This window comes from Hyla sarda, chromosome 2 (genome assembly GCF_029499605.1).
Source record: "Hyla sarda isolate aHylSar1 chromosome 2, aHylSar1.hap1, whole genome shotgun sequence".
Classification (NCBI taxonomy): domain Eukaryota; kingdom Metazoa; phylum Chordata; class Amphibia; order Anura; family Hylidae; genus Hyla; species Hyla sarda.
The window spans coordinates 172,562,688-172,580,484 of record NC_079190.1 but is presented as its reverse complement, the minus strand read 5'-3'; the positions used below and the strand labels follow the sequence as shown (position 1 = coordinate 172,580,484).

The 17,797-nt window shown below is 40.2% G+C and overlaps 1 protein-coding gene and 1 long non-coding RNA gene across 3 annotated transcripts in view; one reads left to right on the top strand and one right to left on the bottom strand.

Moving 5' to 3' along the window:
* COL4A1 (collagen type IV alpha 1 chain) overlaps nt 1-17,797 on the top strand; it is a 222,201-nt gene that overhangs the window by 113,832 nt on the left and 90,572 nt on the right. Inside the window, exons 4-9 of the mRNA XM_056555746.1 lie at nt 12,304-12,393; nt 12,480-12,524; nt 15,660-15,704; nt 15,787-15,849; nt 15,947-16,000; nt 16,106-16,132. Coding sequence (XP_056411721.1) covers nt 12,304-12,393; nt 12,480-12,524; nt 15,660-15,704; nt 15,787-15,849; nt 15,947-16,000; nt 16,106-16,132 — 324 coding nt within the window. The remainder of the gene's footprint in view (nt 1-12,303; nt 12,394-12,479; nt 12,525-15,659; nt 15,705-15,786; nt 15,850-15,946; nt 16,001-16,105; nt 16,133-17,797) is intronic.
* LOC130355522 (uncharacterized) overlaps nt 1-17,797 on the bottom strand; it is a 98,815-nt gene that overhangs the window by 49,597 nt on the left and 31,421 nt on the right. For both annotated transcript variants that reach the window (XR_008888561.1, XR_008888562.1), the window contains exons 5-6: nt 15,794-15,833; nt 14,632-14,764 (exon numbers count right to left, since the gene is read on the bottom strand). This is a non-coding gene — a long non-coding RNA (uncharacterized LOC130355522). The remainder of the gene's footprint in view (nt 1-14,631; nt 14,765-15,793; nt 15,834-17,797) is intronic.

Here is a 17,797-nt window from a genome sequence, read left to right as displayed (position 1 = left end):
GGGCATGCTGGGAGTTGTAGTTTTGCAACATCTGGAGGTCCGCAGGTTGGAGACCACTGCTTTAGTGCTTACCTTTCCTGAACCTGTGTGGCCATGTCCAATGCTGGCTCAACGGAGGGTGAAGGTTCCTCAGAGACAACTATGTCGCAGGATAGTATTAAGCAGCCCCGGAGGCGTCGCTGCTTTCACAAAAAAATTTTTTAATGTATTTTGACGCCTTTACATTTTCTGACATTACTAAGTGTGTTTTCCATGTGCAAAATTTATTGTGGTGATTTGCTCCAAACAAAAACCCTAAAGGCGCATAATTGAACCAAAGATCGATTGGCGCAAATGATGAATTACTGACTAAAGTTAAAATCACACACAGGACCGTGTGATTTTGAGAAAGTTGTAAAAATGACAGTGGAGAAGATGCGCCAAACTTTGGCGCAAAAAGACACTGCGCCAAAGTATTGCACTAATGTTACGTGAAAAAAAACACATAAATCCTTTGATAAATACCCCCCCATTGTGCTTTCCAAACATCTGATTTGACCAGCTCACATAGTGTAGTTTCAGCATGTAATACAGGAGAAATGCGCATTATGGCCAATCATCATACAGTAGGAACTACTTTTTTTGGTGATTCTCTGCACTAGATAGTAAAGGGAAATACTAAGCGATGGTATCAATATGCGCTAACAATAGCTTTATTATTAAACAATAACACTAAATATGTTTGTCTCTTACATATTGCTCAAATGCAATATTTTTGCTCAAATGCGATATTTTTCCAAAGTATTCATGCCAGAGAAATGAAGAAATAGCGATCAATATGTCCCAATTTCGTCCTAATAAAATTGGGCTGATAGAGAACATGGCAGGAAATTGTATCATAGAAACTCGCTTATACTAAGAACATATGCAAATCTGTGCTAAATATGGAAAAATGGTGCACCTTCCCTTCTGAGCTCTACCATATGCCCAAACAGCAGAGCTTTTGATCACATATGGGGTACTACTCTACTCAGGAGAAATTGCATAACACATTTTTGGGATGATCATTCTTCTTTAAAAAAAAAAAAGAGAAAATCAAAGCTGTAACTGTAACATTAAAAATATATATATATTTTTTATTTTTACAACCTTATTTTAATATATTTAATGAAAAATCTGTTGAGGTCAAAAGCTCAGTACTCCCTCTATAAATTCATTAAGGGATTTTTAGAGCATTTTAGTTGCATCTGTAACCACTATGGGGCCCTATATTCGATCGTCAATAATCATTCTTGCTATAGTACAATGGTGAGATGACTCAGTTGCTAACCTGGGAAAGCAGTATAAGAAGATGGCAGAATGATGCTGATACACCAAGACCATGAAATGTATTACTGTATTCAGCACAGTATAAAAAGAAGAAAAAGCTGTTTCAGTATTTTGAAGCAGCTGTAAATTTTGAGTACAGTTGACGCACATTCATATACAGGGATCCCTCACCTTACAATGGCCTCAACATACAATAGTTGCAACATACAATGGTCTTCTCTGGACCATTGTAACTTGAAACCAGACTCAACATACAATGTTACGGACAGTCCAGATCTGTGAAACGTGTCAATGGCTGGAAGAACCGACCAATCAGAATGGGCAATTTATTAGTAAAACTCCTGTATTACTGAAGCGTATGAACTGACTGATGTCTAGTAGCTCCCCCTACGGTACAGGGAGGTATTACATGTTCTGTACTACTCTTTACCTGTATTACTGAAGTGCAGGCACTGACTGGTGTCTGGTAGCACCCCCTACAGTACAGGGAGGTATTACATGTTCAGTACTCTTTACCTGTATTACTGAAGTGTATGCACTGACTGGTGTCTAGTAGCGCCCCCTACAGTACAGGAGGTATTACATGTTCTGTACACTTTACCTGTACCAGGGTTAGCTGCTCCTTTGGACACCAGGTGAGGGTGACTCCATGTTACTTTTTTAGGACATTGCGTGTACTGTACAGGACCCCGAAGAATCTCCTGTCCTCTACATAGACCAGGGTTTCCCAAGCAGGGAGCCCCCAGCGGTTGCCAAACTACAACTCCCAGCATGCCTCGCACAGCCTTTGGCTGTCCGGGCATGCTGGGAGTTGTAGTTTTGCAACAGCTGGAGGCTCCCTGCTTGGGAAACACTGACATAAACAGTGATTTACAGCTCCCAGCAGATCTTTCTTACTTTTATATGTAAGGATTTGCTTTATCTTTATTAGTTATCTACTTATTTTTCTTTAATTCTCACTTTTTCCTTTTTTAGTGACATTTTGGTGCCTTTCGAACCAATTACCAGGTTTCCATAGAGTTCTGGTCTCAACATACAATGGTTTCAACATACAATGGTCGTCCCAGAACCAATTAATATTGTAAATGGAGGGACCACTGTACTCACTTGCATGCCAATGACTGCTCACAGAGCTGTTCAGAACAGCCATAGAAAACCATATTATGGAAGATTTTTAATTTTCTGCACTTGTTATTTGAAATTGATAAATATTATGGATATGGTATTGTAATATTTTTCTTTTTTAGTTAGTTTATTAGTTGAAGCCAGAAAGTTTCTTTAAAAAGAATACCCATTTAATAGTACGGTAGTCAGAAAATTGATTTAACGTTCCAAAATTCCCAAACTGTGGAATCCCATGAATGATAATGCAAATGGCTAATGCTGGCAGCTGGCTGGTTGAGATCATACAATGCATTATTCATATCAGTATTCCAGCTGCATTTTATCCCAGAAGACTTGAAAGATGTTTTGGCATCCCACTTCACATTAATACCAGTCTGGACAGCTAATTTGTCATGGATTATTCTGCTGGATACACTTTACATCCTCTAGTTCCATAGTGAAATTACTACAGTTAGATGCAACCATAGACAATGGCACCTTTTAGTGTAACTGTACCATGAAGTATACATTTTATCACAGTCACAGACATATTCATACAGTTGCATATCTCAAGCTATACGTTTGTCGGAACCATTTCAAACTGTCATTTTTAATGCAAACACCTGAATACAAAGTATAGTGGTTCCTCAACATACGATTCGTTCCAAATGAGCCATCGTTTGTCGAATCCAGCGTATGTTGAGGGATTCGTGCAATGTAAAAAAGTAAAGTCATACTCACCTGTCCTTGCCGCTCTGGACCGCGTTGCGCCGCTCCCAATGGTGTCCCGGGCCTCCGCTGGGCTCTCCTGGTCTTCTCCGGTCCTCTGCTGGGCTCTCCTGGTCTTCTCCGGACCTCCGCTGTCTTCTCTGGTCCTCCGCTGTCTTCCGCAAGGCCTTACTGGGCCTACGTAGCGACGTCATTATGTCGCTGCTTACACCGTTCCTATTGGATGACGGGACGGCGTGCGCAGCAACGTATTGACGTCACCGGAGAGGGCCGAGAAGACACCGGAGGACCAGCGCTGGACCCAAACGGCACCCCGGAGCATCGTTTAGGGGTAAGTAATACTCACCGCACCACAAGGGGAACATTAAGCTGCTATCCGGCAGCAGCTTAAGCATTTTGCGCTGCCGGATAGCACTTAATGCGATGGCCCGACATAAAAAAAAGCATCGTATGTCGATGCTGACATCGACATGCGATGGCCTCTGAGAGGCCATCGTATGTCGATTAGATCATATGTCGGGCCATCATATGTCGGGGGGTCACTTGTAGAGTGAACCCAGCCTCAGACACTTTTTACGCTATCACGGTGTTTCATAAATAGTTATCCAGAACAATAGAAAGCGCACAACTTAATTCTAATACACCTGATAAAATCAAAACATTTGACTGTACACCCAGTTGTCCCAAGGGTATCCATAGATCATTTTATTGTACAAAGCCTATTGTTTAATTGACCTATAAAGGGTGATAAAGGTTGCTCATATTTGCTTCATTGTTTGCCGTGTCCCTCACAATACACGTGGTGCCACATTTGTGTATTATTAGGCCTGGTGTACAATGAAAGTCTTTTTGTAAAACTACTGATTGATTTTAACTATTGAGTGACAGCTGCAAAAGATTCCATACAGCACAATGTATTTTTTTGGACTGCAGCTGTCGCTTCACAGTTACATTTAATTCATAGCACTACATAAAGTCATAGTGCAGCTCAGGCCTTACTCATAAGAATGGAAAGTCAAAGCTTAAAGGGGTACTCCATTGGAAAACTTTTTTTTTTAAATCAACTGATGCCAGAAAGTTAAACAGATTTGGAAATGACTTCTATTAAAAAATCTTAATCCTTCCAGTACTTATTAGCTGCTGAATACTACATAGGAAATTCTTTTCTTTTTGGAACACAAAGCTCTCTGCTGACATCATGACCACAGTGCTCTCTGCTGACATCTCTGTCCATTTTAGGAACTGTCGAGAGCAACATATGTTTGCTATGGGCATTTTCGCCTACTCTGGACAGTTCTTAAAATGGACAGAGATGTCAGCAGAGAGCACTGTGGTCATGATGTCAGCAGAGAGCTCTGTGTTTCAAAAAGAAAACCATTTCCTCTGTAGTATTCAGCAGCTAATAAGTACTGGAAGGATCAAGATTTTTTAATAGAAGTCATTTACAAATCTGTTTAAAAAATTTGATAAAAAAACGTTTTCCACCGGAGTACCCCTTTAAAAGAAATCTGTCATCTTTATATCAGGCTCAGAGCTGCAGACATGTGAAGATAGTTGTCAAGGAGATAAAATAAATGATACATGTCTCTAGGACCCTTTTAAAGGGGTACTCCACTGGAAAACATTTTTTAAAATCATCTAGTGCTGCAAGTTAAACAAATTTGTAAATGACTTCTATTCAAAAATCTAAATCCTTCCTATCAGCTGCTGTTATGAGCCACAGGAAGTTCTTTTCTTTTTGAATTTCCTTTCTGTCTGACCACAGTGCTCTCTGCTGACACATCTGACCATTTTAGGAACTGCCCAGAGCAGGATAGGTTTTCTATGGGGATTATCTCCTATCCTGGACAGTTCCTAAAATGGACATAGGTATCAGCAGAAAGCACTGTGGTCAGGCAGAAAGAAAATTCAAAAAGAAAAGAACTTCCTGTGGATCCTAACAGCAGCTGATAAGTACTGTAAGGGTTAAGATTTTTTAATTGAAGTAATTTACAAATCTGTTTAACTTTCTGGCACCAGTTGATTTTTAAAAAAAAATTCCAGTGGAGTACCACTTTAAGCATGGATAATTTTTGGCCAAACAGGCCAATATTGCCTTGTATAATAGGCCCAGTAGTAAGATGACTAATAAGCATTTGCCCGTTTGTTAGCTGGTTGCATATTTAAAACATTTTTTTTAAAATCTTTGTTTGTGGGCCACATATTTTCTAGTACAGAGGTAATAGAGATGCCCGGCCACTGAACAAGGATTTATTAAACATGTATCAAAGCAAATGATGGAAGAAAGGGCCACACAATTGATCCAGCTTTTACTCCCGCAGCCCCTCCCACATGATAGTGAAGCCTTTTAATAGGCTTCTTAAAAGCACGCCAATATCCTCATCTAATACAGTTCAAGTGCCATAGAGGCAATGCGGAGCTGCAGCATGCATGCCTCCAACCATCCCCCACCCCTCATCGCCCTCCTTCAGCTCAGCACTGCCTAAATGACATTTTGCAAACAGCCATCTGATAAGCGACAAGTATCATTTGTTTTACTCATCAGCTATCTGCCTGTGTCTGCAACTTTGTGCATACTATAGAGCTGACAAATTCCCTTCAAAGAGTTACCAAGGTATCACTAAATAAAGCTTATTTGTCATATAATATAAAGTTTTATAATTTCCCAATAAACTTTCTCTACAAGTTCCTTATGGTTTCAAGACCACACAGTGTAGTTTGTTAGCCTTTCTGTACAGCTATCACAGCTGTGAACCAGTCTATCACATGACCAGCACCATTTTTTTATTTTCTGGAGGTAAACAATGAAGATTTCCATTAAACAGTAGAACTATTCATAATACAGTGAATAAGCTTTATATGCCGAGACCAGAATATGCGTTGGTTCTCTGTAGTGACATGTTAAAGGGTACCTCTCATCAAATAAACTTTTGATATATTTTAGATTAATGAATGTTGAATAACTTTCCAATAGCATGTTAATGAAAAATATGCTTCTTTCTATTGTATTTTTCCCAATCAGTCCTGTCAGCAAGCATTTCTGACTCATGCTGGAGTCCTAAACACTCAGAGCTGCCAGCCTGCTTTGTTCACAGCCAAACAGGCTGTGAACAAAGCAGGCTGGCAGCTCTGAGTGTTCTCCTTTGTGAACAAAGCAGACTGGCAGCTCGTAGGGGGAGATTTATCAAAACCTGTCCAGAGGAAAAGTTGCCCAGTTGCCCATAGCAACCAATCAGCTCGCTTCTTTCATTTTTAACAAGGCCTCTGTAAAATGAAAGAAGCGATCTGATTGGTTGCTATGGGCAACTGGGCAACTTTTCCTCTGGACAGGTTTTGATAAATCTCCCCCTACGAGCTGCCAGTCTGCTTTGTTCACAAAGGAGAACACTCAGAGCTGCCAGCATGAGTCTGAAATGCTTGCTGCCAGGACTGGTAGGGAGACCCCTAGTGGTCATTTCTTCAAAGTGGAAAATTAAATAGAAAGAAGTATATTTTTTAATAACATGCAATTGTGAAGTTATTCTGCATACATTAATCTATAATATATCAAAAGTTTTTTTGATGAGAGGTACCCTTTAAAGGGGTAGTCCGGTGAAAACTAACTTATTCCCTATTCACAAGATAAGGGATAAGTGTCTGATTGCAGGGGGTACAACTCTCTGAGATGAACACGTGCTGCAAAGCATGATTTTAGAACTCTCCTATAGAAATCAACCAGTCAGTTCGATTGCTGTTAAAAAGCTCAAGCAAGAGGCTACACCAATAAAAGAATATGTATAAATAAATAATTTTAATTAAAGAAAAACAGGCCACACATTCCGCCTAAAGGGTAGAGATGCACAAATTGTCATATATAGTGACTAAACTGTTGCAACAATGTTAACAAAAACTGTGTCAACACACATTTTTTTTTTCCATACAAATGGGCACAGTTTGCCAATTGCCTATAAAATGCCTATAAAACAACATAAATATTGCATTTACAAATTGCACCAATTTGCAGTTAAGTCAGTGTGGTTTTCAGGAGCATCTTGCCTGTGCTGTGGCAGCTACCTTTCATAACCAACATAGTCTGTTGCATTGTATGTACCTTTGGCCGATTTCACATGGGCGTAATAGGCCCAATCTTTGTGTCTGTATTATGGCTATGGTGGTGATATAGACACAAAGTTCAGCTGTAATACCCCCCTGTGAAATTAGTCTTTGCTGCAATATAATTGTCTCAAAGAGTGAGCAAACTGAGTCCTGCTTTTAGTGGACAATGGATACAATTGTATCTAATCTAGGCAATGCTCTGTGAGCTAAATACGTGTACAACACATATTCAGTCTAGAATCCAGGCTATTCATCTCACAGATTATTATCTACAGTATAATGGATGCAATTTTTTTTCCCACTGGAGTACCCCTTTAACCTCTTAAGGACACAGGGCATACCTGTACATCCTCTGCCTGCTCCCGTGCTATAAGGTGGGGTTACACTCTGACCCCACGTCATGGCAGGTCGGTCACGACACCTAGCAACGGCCAGGACCTTTGGCTAATACAGGACATCACCGATCGCGGTGATGCCCGGTATTAACCCCTTAGACATGGCGATCAAAGTTGATTGCTGTGTCTAAAATGGAAAAAAATGCTTGCCGGCAGCTCAGCGGAGTCACGATCAGCTGAGAAGACACGAGGAGAGTCCCTACCTTCCTCCTCGGCATCCGATCGGTGATCTACTGCTCCATGCCTTAGATCCAGGCAGGAGCAATGGAGCGACAATAACACTGATCAATGCTATGCTATGGCATTGCACTGAACAGTCTATGCAATCAGAAGATTGCATGGTATAGTCCCTTATGGGGGCTCTACAAGTGTAAAAAAAATAATAATAATTGGGAAAAAAAGTTAATAAATGTGATTTAACCTTTCCCATTTAAAAAAAAAATTATGTGTAAACAAAAATAAACATAGGTGGTATCGCCGTGTGCATAAATGTCCGAACTATAAAAATATAATGTTAATTAAACCGCACGATCAATGGCATACTTGTAAAGAAATTCCAAAGTCCAAAATTGCATATTATTGGTCACTTTGTTTACCATAACATTTTTAATAAAAAGCGATCAAAAAATCCCATGAAAACAAATATGCAATAAAAGCTTCAGATCACTGCTCAAAAATTGAGCCCTCACTCCTCCCTGTATGTGAACAAATAAAAAAGTTATAGGGGACAGGACATTTTTAAACGTACAAATTTTCGTGCAAACAATTATAATTTTTACCAGAAGTAAAACAAAATCAAACTTATATAAGTTAGGTATCATTTTAATTGTATGGACCTACAGAATAAAGTGTAAATTGTACCGAAAAGTGCCACCACTGCGTAGAAACGGAAGCCCCCAATAGTTACAAAATGGCGGTTTTTTTAATTTTGCCCCACAAATATATATATATTTTTTTTTCGTAGATTTTTTGGTAACATGACTGTTGTCATTACAAAGTACAATTGGTGGCGCAAAAAACAAGCCCTCATATGGGTCTGTAGGTGCAAAATTGAAAGGGTTATGATTTTTAAAAGGTGAGGAGGAAAAAACAAAGTGCAAAAACGGAAAAACCCTGCGTTTTTAAGGGGGTTAAAGAGGTTATCCAGGATTAGAAAAACAGAGCTGATTCAAGAAAAAAAAAAAAAAGAACAGCAGCATTACACCTATCCTGAGGTTGTGTGTGGTATTGCAGCTCAAATCCATTGTAGTGAATGGAGCCAAGTTGTAATACCACACAACATCTGAGGGCAGGTGTGGCACTGTTTTTATTTTTTGAAGAGATAAGCTTGATAAGCTTTGTTCTTCTATTCCTGGATACTCCCTAAGGGTACATTCACACGAGCGAATCCCCAGCGTATATTATACTGCGGATCCGCTGCTGAAGGACCGCTGTTTGCTGCCTTTACAGGTGCCTGCTCGAAGCGGCAATAGGCTGCTACAAGCAGGCACACTGAAGCGATGTGCGAGTCGCTGCGCATGCGCGGTGTACTCACACACATCGCGGCAGCTCCTGCTCTATGAGCTAGGCCGAGAGCTGCCGCGACGTGCGAGTATACTGTGCATGCGCACGGAAACTCGCACATCGCAGTGTGTCTGCTCATAGCGGCATATTGCCACTCTGAGCAGGCACCTGTAAAGGCAGCATACAGCGGTCCCGCAGTGTAATACGCGCTGGGGATCCGCTCGTGTGAACGTACCCTAAGAATGTAGAATAAAAGATTTAGATATTGCACTTCAGTAAATGTTGGTCTAATGTTTAGCTCGCTTTCCTTCAGATCCTAACATGCTAGTTTAGGGTTCTCAGCGAGGCATTTCCTTTATTTCTTTCATTTACTGTATGTTTCGCCTTGGTGGTGGACAATTGAAGTGATTATCCAGATGCAAATGTTATTTAAAGGAAGAACAATAGTAGAATCTTTTCCTGGTGTATTGTCCTTACTGTTCAGTGAGTCAGTTGAGCATACACAAGGTGCCATAAAACTGAGGAAACTACAAAAACATGTGGCAGCTAAGCATTCTTCCAGACTAGATGTTTTTATTGAGTCATTTTTGAATACATCCTCTTGTGCATCCTTTTGGTGTGAAATGCAAACAGTACATTATAAAGATAGATGTGAGCTGCTTGCTATACCGTCTTCTGTTGTACAAATATCTTATGGTATGATGCAATACTTACACAATAGCAAACAGTACTTGGCACCAAATATAGTTAGATTTCATATGCCATAGGCTGCTTTCACACTATGAGCATTCATCTGTTATTAAACGTCTGTTTTCTGTGTGAAAACGGATGTATAATAAATGATGAAATAACGGGTGCTAACGGATGAATAAATATTCATCCGTTAAGACCTGTTATAACATCCCTCATGTATGGCCATAACACTTGTGCCTACAGACTCCCACAGCCGGGACTACTACTACTCCCATCATGGAACAGACTTATTTCCATGATGAGAGTAGTAATTCCCTGGCTGTGGAAGTCTGCAGACAGCTGGGGAGGCTACATTAGTGTTTGTACTACAACCCCCATCATGGAACAGAGTCTGTTCCATGATGGGGGTTGTAGTACATGGGCTGAGGGACTGATCGCACTGGGTTTCACTTCTGAGACCCGATGCAATCAGACGTTATTAAGCAGGGGAGCAGGCGGCATGATCCGAAACCCTGCGATGTATGGTGTGTTTTAACTTTCATTTTTAAATCCCCCGTGGGGAGCCCTGAATGGTCGGTACCGAGGAGCCATTAAGGGCTCCCGGCGGGGTTTTTAAAATGAACATTGTGAGAGGCAGTGGGGGCCATATGTATATTAAAAGCGCTGTGGGGGGCAAGATGTATAGCGCTGCAGGAGGGGCAGACATATAGCCTATATATCTAGCCCCCCCAACGCATTTATAATATACCCCCGCCAGCGCATTAATAAAGATATATCCCGTCGACGCATTAATAAATATATACCCCCCGCTGGCACATAATAAATATATACCCCCTGCCGGCGCATTAATAAATATATACCCCCTGCCGGCGCATTAATAAATACATATCCCCCGCCGGCGCAAGTATAATATATTCTCGCAACGCTGCCATCCATATATATAGCTGCTTATAGAAATACTTTTCATTCATAGCGCTGCAGGGGTATATGTATATAGAAGTGCTGGGGGGTGCAGACATATAGCGTTATCTGCCTCCCACAGCGCTTCTATATACATATTCTGGCGCTGCGCTATGAATGAAAAGTATTTTGGGCCACCGGCTGCTGCTAGTATGCTTTTCATTCATAGCGCAGGGGTGACATATGTATATAGATGGCAGCGCTGCGAGAGTACATTATACTTGCACTGGCGGGGGATATATATTTATTAATACGCCGGCAGGAGATATATATTTATTAATGCGCCGGCGGGGGATATATATTTATTAATGCGCCGGTGGGGGGTATATATTTATTAATATAAATCAATAAAATAAAAGAAGCCAAAAACACTACTAATATAAAATTACATGAAAATAAAACCCCATGTAATACAGTAAAAGAAATGATGCAAAAATGATCTGAATAATTTAAACAGAGGAAACATTAACTTAAAAAAAATTAGAAAATAAAATAGAATATTGACTAAAAAAGAAACCTTAAATATTTTTGGTCTAAAGGGGGAAACTGGCCTGGTCTAAGGCAAAGTTCACACATGTCTATTCTTTCTGCGGACACCGGAGTTTGAATTTCCACGCAAGATGTTTCCATTGCAAAAATTCTGCAATGTGAACTGCACAGCAAAATCTCACTGAAATCAAGGGGACTCTGCTGCTGCAGAATCTCTGCAAGGAAAATTCCATCGTGTGATCATAGCCTCAAAGGTGAAAGCATAGGTATATATTTTTTTAATTCTCTTTTCAATATTTTACATAGTATTTTTACACAGGTTTCATCCAAAAGTTCTTTGATGGAAAATAATTTCTAATCATTTCAAAGGGGTTGCTTTTGTGAAAATCATATAGAATAAATTATTACACGACCCAGTTGAGATGGCTGGGAAGTCTCAGAAATGTTTACAACAAATTTGTCATGTGTAAATATTCCCTTATTTAGACATCAGTCATATTGAGGGGCTTAGTATGTATGAAAACACAAGCAGTCCTAAATGGATTCATGTTGACTACTCTGTACTCATTTCCAGGTATTACACACCCTCTTGTGGCCAAAGTTTGAAAGTCACCTTTATCCTTTAGATTTAGTTTATTAAGGTTGAATGTTTAAGGTTTTACCATTTACAATATGAAAAAAAATATATCATTTTGTGGTTTAATTTTAGGAATACTCTCCCCAGTTTATTATAAAGTAATTATATTATTGATTTTTTGTTAAATAGCTTTACATCATTTAAGATTAGTTGCTGTTCATACTTCACTTAAAAAAAAAAATTAGGAATAAAAAACAATATACAAAAACATTTTTAAAGAGTGTAAAGTGAAACATTTATGCTATTTATTCTCAATCACGTATATCAGAATTGGGTAAAGATGTAGGAGTAAACCAGCTTTAAGGGAACTTTATGATGTGGGTATTTGTGAAAGGCAGCGAAAATGTATACGTATCTAACTCATTAACACTTTTCTATCCTCTTTGCAAGGGTGATCGAGGATTACCTGGTCTGCCTGGCATTATTGGCTTTCCTGGGCTTCAAGGACCAGAGGGCCCCCCTGGACCATTAGGACAGAAAGTAAGTTATATGTATATTTGATGATTTACTTTAATTTCTCTTGCTATCTATACAAGTATCACATATTAAATACTTTTCTATTTCAGGGTGACACAGGTGAACCAGGACTTCCAGGCACAAAAGGAAACAGAGTGAGTTGTGTTTAATAAAATACTCATATAACTATTATAAAAAAACATGTATGGAACTTATCAATTATATGTGGTGAGGGTGTGATGAGGGTAGATGGAATTACCTTAGGGGCAGATGGCATTAACTCCTTGTGTTCGTGATGCCAGGGCGTGGTTTAACCTCTACACCACCCGAAGGAATACCGCTGGATCCTGGGCTAGGCACGGGGGGGGCAAATAATGACTCCGACGCCAAGTTACGGAACAACAGCAGCTTTACTTAGTTAGACAGATGTAAGGCTGGGTTCACACTACGATTTTCAAATACGGTAACAGTATACGGTTTTCCGCAAAAAAATGTATACGACCGTATCCTAAACCGCATGCATAGAGAATGCATTGTAAACCGTATTCCAAATATTGTGTACGATTGCATCTGTTTTGCCTCGGATACGGTTTTGCCGATTTTTCAACCGTAGGCAAAAACGCTGTCGACCACGTTTTTGCCTCCGGTTGGAAAACCGTATGCGAACCGTATGCGGTTCTTTTAACATTGTTGTCGAAGAGAACCGTACACAGAATTTCAGAATACGGTTGCACATGGTTTTTCTAATCCGTTTTTGGAGATGACACATGCGCAGAAGGAATTTCAATAGAACAATAGTAACTTTATTAAATTGTTTGAAAACTAATTCCAACAAAATAGCAAAACCGTTGGCAAAAACGGATGCAAATTGATAGAACCGTACATACGTTTTGGAACCGTATACAGGGAAAAAAACGTATTTGGAGTCATACGGTTGTATACGGTTGCATACGGTTTTTGCCATACGTTTTTTAGTGGAAAACCGTATACGGTAACCGTATTTGAAAAACGTAGTGTGAACCCAGTCTAACAGTCTTAACAGCTTAGCCAGGCCCAAGGAGGTGAACAGTTACATCGGGAACTTTAGAGCTCGCTGGGACTTGTAGTAGACTTGGACAATTTGATGCAGGGCCACGCTGACTTGACACAGATTAATCTTGACTCACTTGACTGGGACTGACTAGGTGGACTTCACCCCATTTGTAGCTTACCAAGTTTTGACATTCACCTGTGGGGTAGTGGACTTGCTGCACTCAGTAGAGAAGAGACTAAGGCTGGGTTCACACCACGTTTTGTTAAATACGGCTCCCGTATAAGGCTGGGAGGAGGGGGGCGGGGCTTTATCGCGGCGCCCGCACTCAGCCGTATTCGGGAACCGTATTTAATGTATGTCTATGAGCCGACCGGAGTGAACCGCAGCCTCCGGTCGGCTGCTTTTTCGGCCGTATGCGGTTTCCCGACCGCAGGCAAAAACATGGTCGACAGCCCCCTGGACTTAGATTTTCATAGCTGTCAAAATCTACGTCCAGACGCGGGGAGGGAGAATCAACGTCCCTTCTCCTGAGGGAGGGGCGTGGAGGGAAGTCTGTATAGGCCTGTGGGAGGTGCAGAACTGCATCCTGCACAGCTCTGCCTTTGGGAGGGGCCGACGCAGAAATGCATGGGGCACAGTTTTGCACCTCACAACGGTACTAACCCCTGCTAGGCTGTGAGGGCAGTTTTATAGAGTTAAGTTATGTGACAGATGCACTTTAAGGGCCTATTCACACAGCGGAATTTCACTAGTGGAATTCCGCCTCAAATGAAATCCCATACACTTTTATGGGATTCCATTGTGTGAATAGGCCCTTAGAGTTTGCCCAATATGACATGGAGCACGAAGGGACGTCGCTGCACACAAGACAATTGTCAAGGAAATAGCTAAAGTCCAGCATGTTCTATACATATGAACTTCTTTAATTATTAGGATACCTGCTGGGAGTCATCTGGATTCCGTGGCCATTGTCTTACCTAGCGTGCAACAATGTCCCTCCGTGCTCAATACCAAATTGGGAGAAAGGAAGAGCTGCTGCACAGCCTCTTTAGTATCTCTACATGTATGACAAAATCATCATGCTACATACATAACAGGCATCATATAAATACACACCTACACATACAGAGACACACACTACACAAGTATATAAACACACAGTATAGTCTATCCATCACATATACATATATTTGCGCATTACATACACAGTTTACACATAATGCACTCACTTTATGGAGGAAAGCTGTGTGCTGTTGGGGTCAGTCACCTCATGATGCATATGGCAGGGGACAGGTCATTCTGGGTTCCTCAGATGCAGACTCTCTCCCCTTCTTCTCCATGTCCTGACTCCTGTCACTGCAACTGCAGGTAATGCGCATAACGTAACAGATATCAGCGTCTGGGCCAAATCCTGACTGAGGTAAATCCATTCTTCTCTAATCAGTGATTGGGGTTCTTTGTTTTTGGTTGATCTACCTTAAGATCTCCACCTAATGGAGAAGATTTGTCAAAAGCTGTGTAGAGGAAGAGTGGGGCAGTTGCCCATAGCAACCAATCAGATTTTTTTGTATCATCTTAAAAAGGCCTCTGAAAAATGAAAGAAGCGATCTGATTGGTTACTATGTTCTACTGCACCACTCTTCCTATACACAGGTTTTGATATATCTCCCCCAATGTCTATAGTGCAGTTGATCACACATTACCAGTGATTGAAGCAATATAAATGGCTTCTTATCCACACAGAACACATTTGGTGGCACAGAGAAAAACAAACAAACAAAAAATAACACCAGGGGTAATTTTTTTTTCAACTGTTTTGTATGACAGAGAAACTACAACTATAAAATTTAAAGGGACAAACCCTTTGAGAAATGTGTTATTTCTACTGGCAGAGGCTTAGTTATCCAGAAGGTTTGGACAAGTAAAATATATATATATATATTTATGTAAATGAGCATATGTATATATATATATATATATATATATATATAAAGTGAATATATCATATTCATATCAAAATGTAATCAAACATGACAACAGAAATGTCAACATTCTTGCTTGTTAGTAGCAGGGCGTTGTCATTCATTTTCTCTAATTCTCCTCAATTCAATTCCCTATGTGTGTAGGTAATTCATCTGAATACTGCTATGTTATTAACAAAACATCTGCTACCCTGTACATTTCATATTCAAAATGTTTTGCATTGTGCAGTAATTCAATCAGAAAAGTCATTGTTTTTTCCTTTCATTCATTTCAGGGGCCTCCCGGATCTGCTGGATTTCCAGGAAACCCTGGTCTCCCTGTATGTATTGGTTTTATTCTGAGCAAATACTTCATCACATTTCAAAATAGATTAATCTATTGTAAAACTTGTGTTTCTAAAGGGCATACCTGGTCAAGATGGCCCTCCAGGCCCATCTGGCATTCCAGGCTGCAATGGTACAAAGGTAAATTATATAACATACTACTAATATATAATTCTAGCAGATTACAATGTTAACTGATATTTTTGACATTAACATAAAACATTTCTTATGTTGATAGGGTGAACGAGGACCATTGGGACCACCTGGACTTCCAGGCTTAATAGGTTATCCAGTAAGTACATATCATAGTATTATAAATTAAGCATACATATGAAAAGAATCATATTTGCCTAATCACAAGCTCATTCAATCTTTGATTAACCAATTTTTTTTCCAGGGCCCCCCAGGTTTACCAGGAATAAAGGTATGTAGTCATGAAATAGTAGAGTACTAATAAAGATACTACTGAAGCAGGGCTTGTTTTACATTTAAAAAAATATATAGTTACTTTCTTCCAGAAACCATGCCACGTTTGTCGAGTAACTGCATCATGCTATTTATGGGAGAACTATGCTTTTTGAGTCTCAGTAAAACCATTTCAAATACATTAGAAAGTTTATGGAAATAAAAAAAAAGCTAATTACACTGGAGAATCATATTGTACCAAAAGAAACCCAACACCTAAGGCTGCTTTCACACTGTGAAATAGTTCCGTTTAGGAACTTCCGCCAGAAGTTCCGTCACTATATCGGCGAAACCCGGCCGTTACAAAACCCCTGACGGCCGTGACTAAATTGCATTGCAGCCTATGGGGTTTAGTAACTGCCCGTTTGACCCCCGCATATGCCCGTAATTCATTACGGACGTTATATAGTGACGGGACATCGTGGCGGAAAAATTACTGCATGCAGTAATTTTTCCGCCACAATGTCCCGTCACTATATTACGCCTGTAATGAATTACGGGCATATGCGGGTGCAAACGGGCAGTTACAAAACCCCATAGGCTGCAATGCAATTTAGTCACGGCCGTCAGGGGTTTTGTAACGGCCGGGTTTCGCCGATATAGTGACGGAACTTCTGACGGAACTATTTCACAGTGTGAAAGCAGCCTAATTTACCTAATAAGTGTATCAAATGAGCAGACGGCACTCACCATATGCTTGGTATGACGCTTTATTCCGTGGTACAAAGCAAGTACACAAACAGGTGCATGAAAGCAACAATTGTTTCGCGCTAAGGCACGCTTCTTCTTGTCTTACACATTAAACATCATCATCTTGCGCTATAAATGTACTGCTCTTAGGTGACGTCAAATGTTTGACGTCACCTAAGAGCAGTGGATTTATAGCGCAAGATGATGATGTTTAATGTGTAAGACAAGAAGAAGAGTGCCTTGGAATCTTGGAAATGATTAAGATTGAGTACCACCACTAACCCACATCACCTCAGAGATGACTGTGCCCAGCAAATTTGTCTTAATAGTCTATAATATGCTCGAAAGTGAGCTCAGCAGTGCCAACTTGGGTTCTCCCTTATTTTTACCTAAATTACCTAATATTAATTCCATGAATGCCATGCAAGCATAAGTGAATAATATGATGGGAATTACAGTATGCAATACTGGCAATACTGGCATGTATACCACAAACCAGGACAGGTGGAATTGGATATGGGTGATGATGTAATAGGAATATGCATGTGAAGAACTCTTAGGATGGTCTATCCTTACCATAGACAATTATTGTGTGACTAGTAGAGGTCTAGCAACAGGGAACCACACTGATCAGAAGAAATTCTTTTATTGAAGGGGTATTCTGGTGAAAAACAATTTTATTAAAATCAACTGGTGCCAGAACATTAAAGGGGTATTCCAGGAAAGGTTGTTCTTTTCTGTCTTAGTGCTCTCTGATGACACGTGTCTCGGGAACCGCCCATTTTAGAAGCAAATTCCCATAGTAAACCTCTTCTAAACTGGGCGGTTCCCGAGACACGTGTCATCAGAGAGCACTTAGACAGAAAAGAACAACCTTAACTTCAGAAGCTCATAAGTACTGAAAGGATTAAGATTTTTTTAATAGAAGTAATTT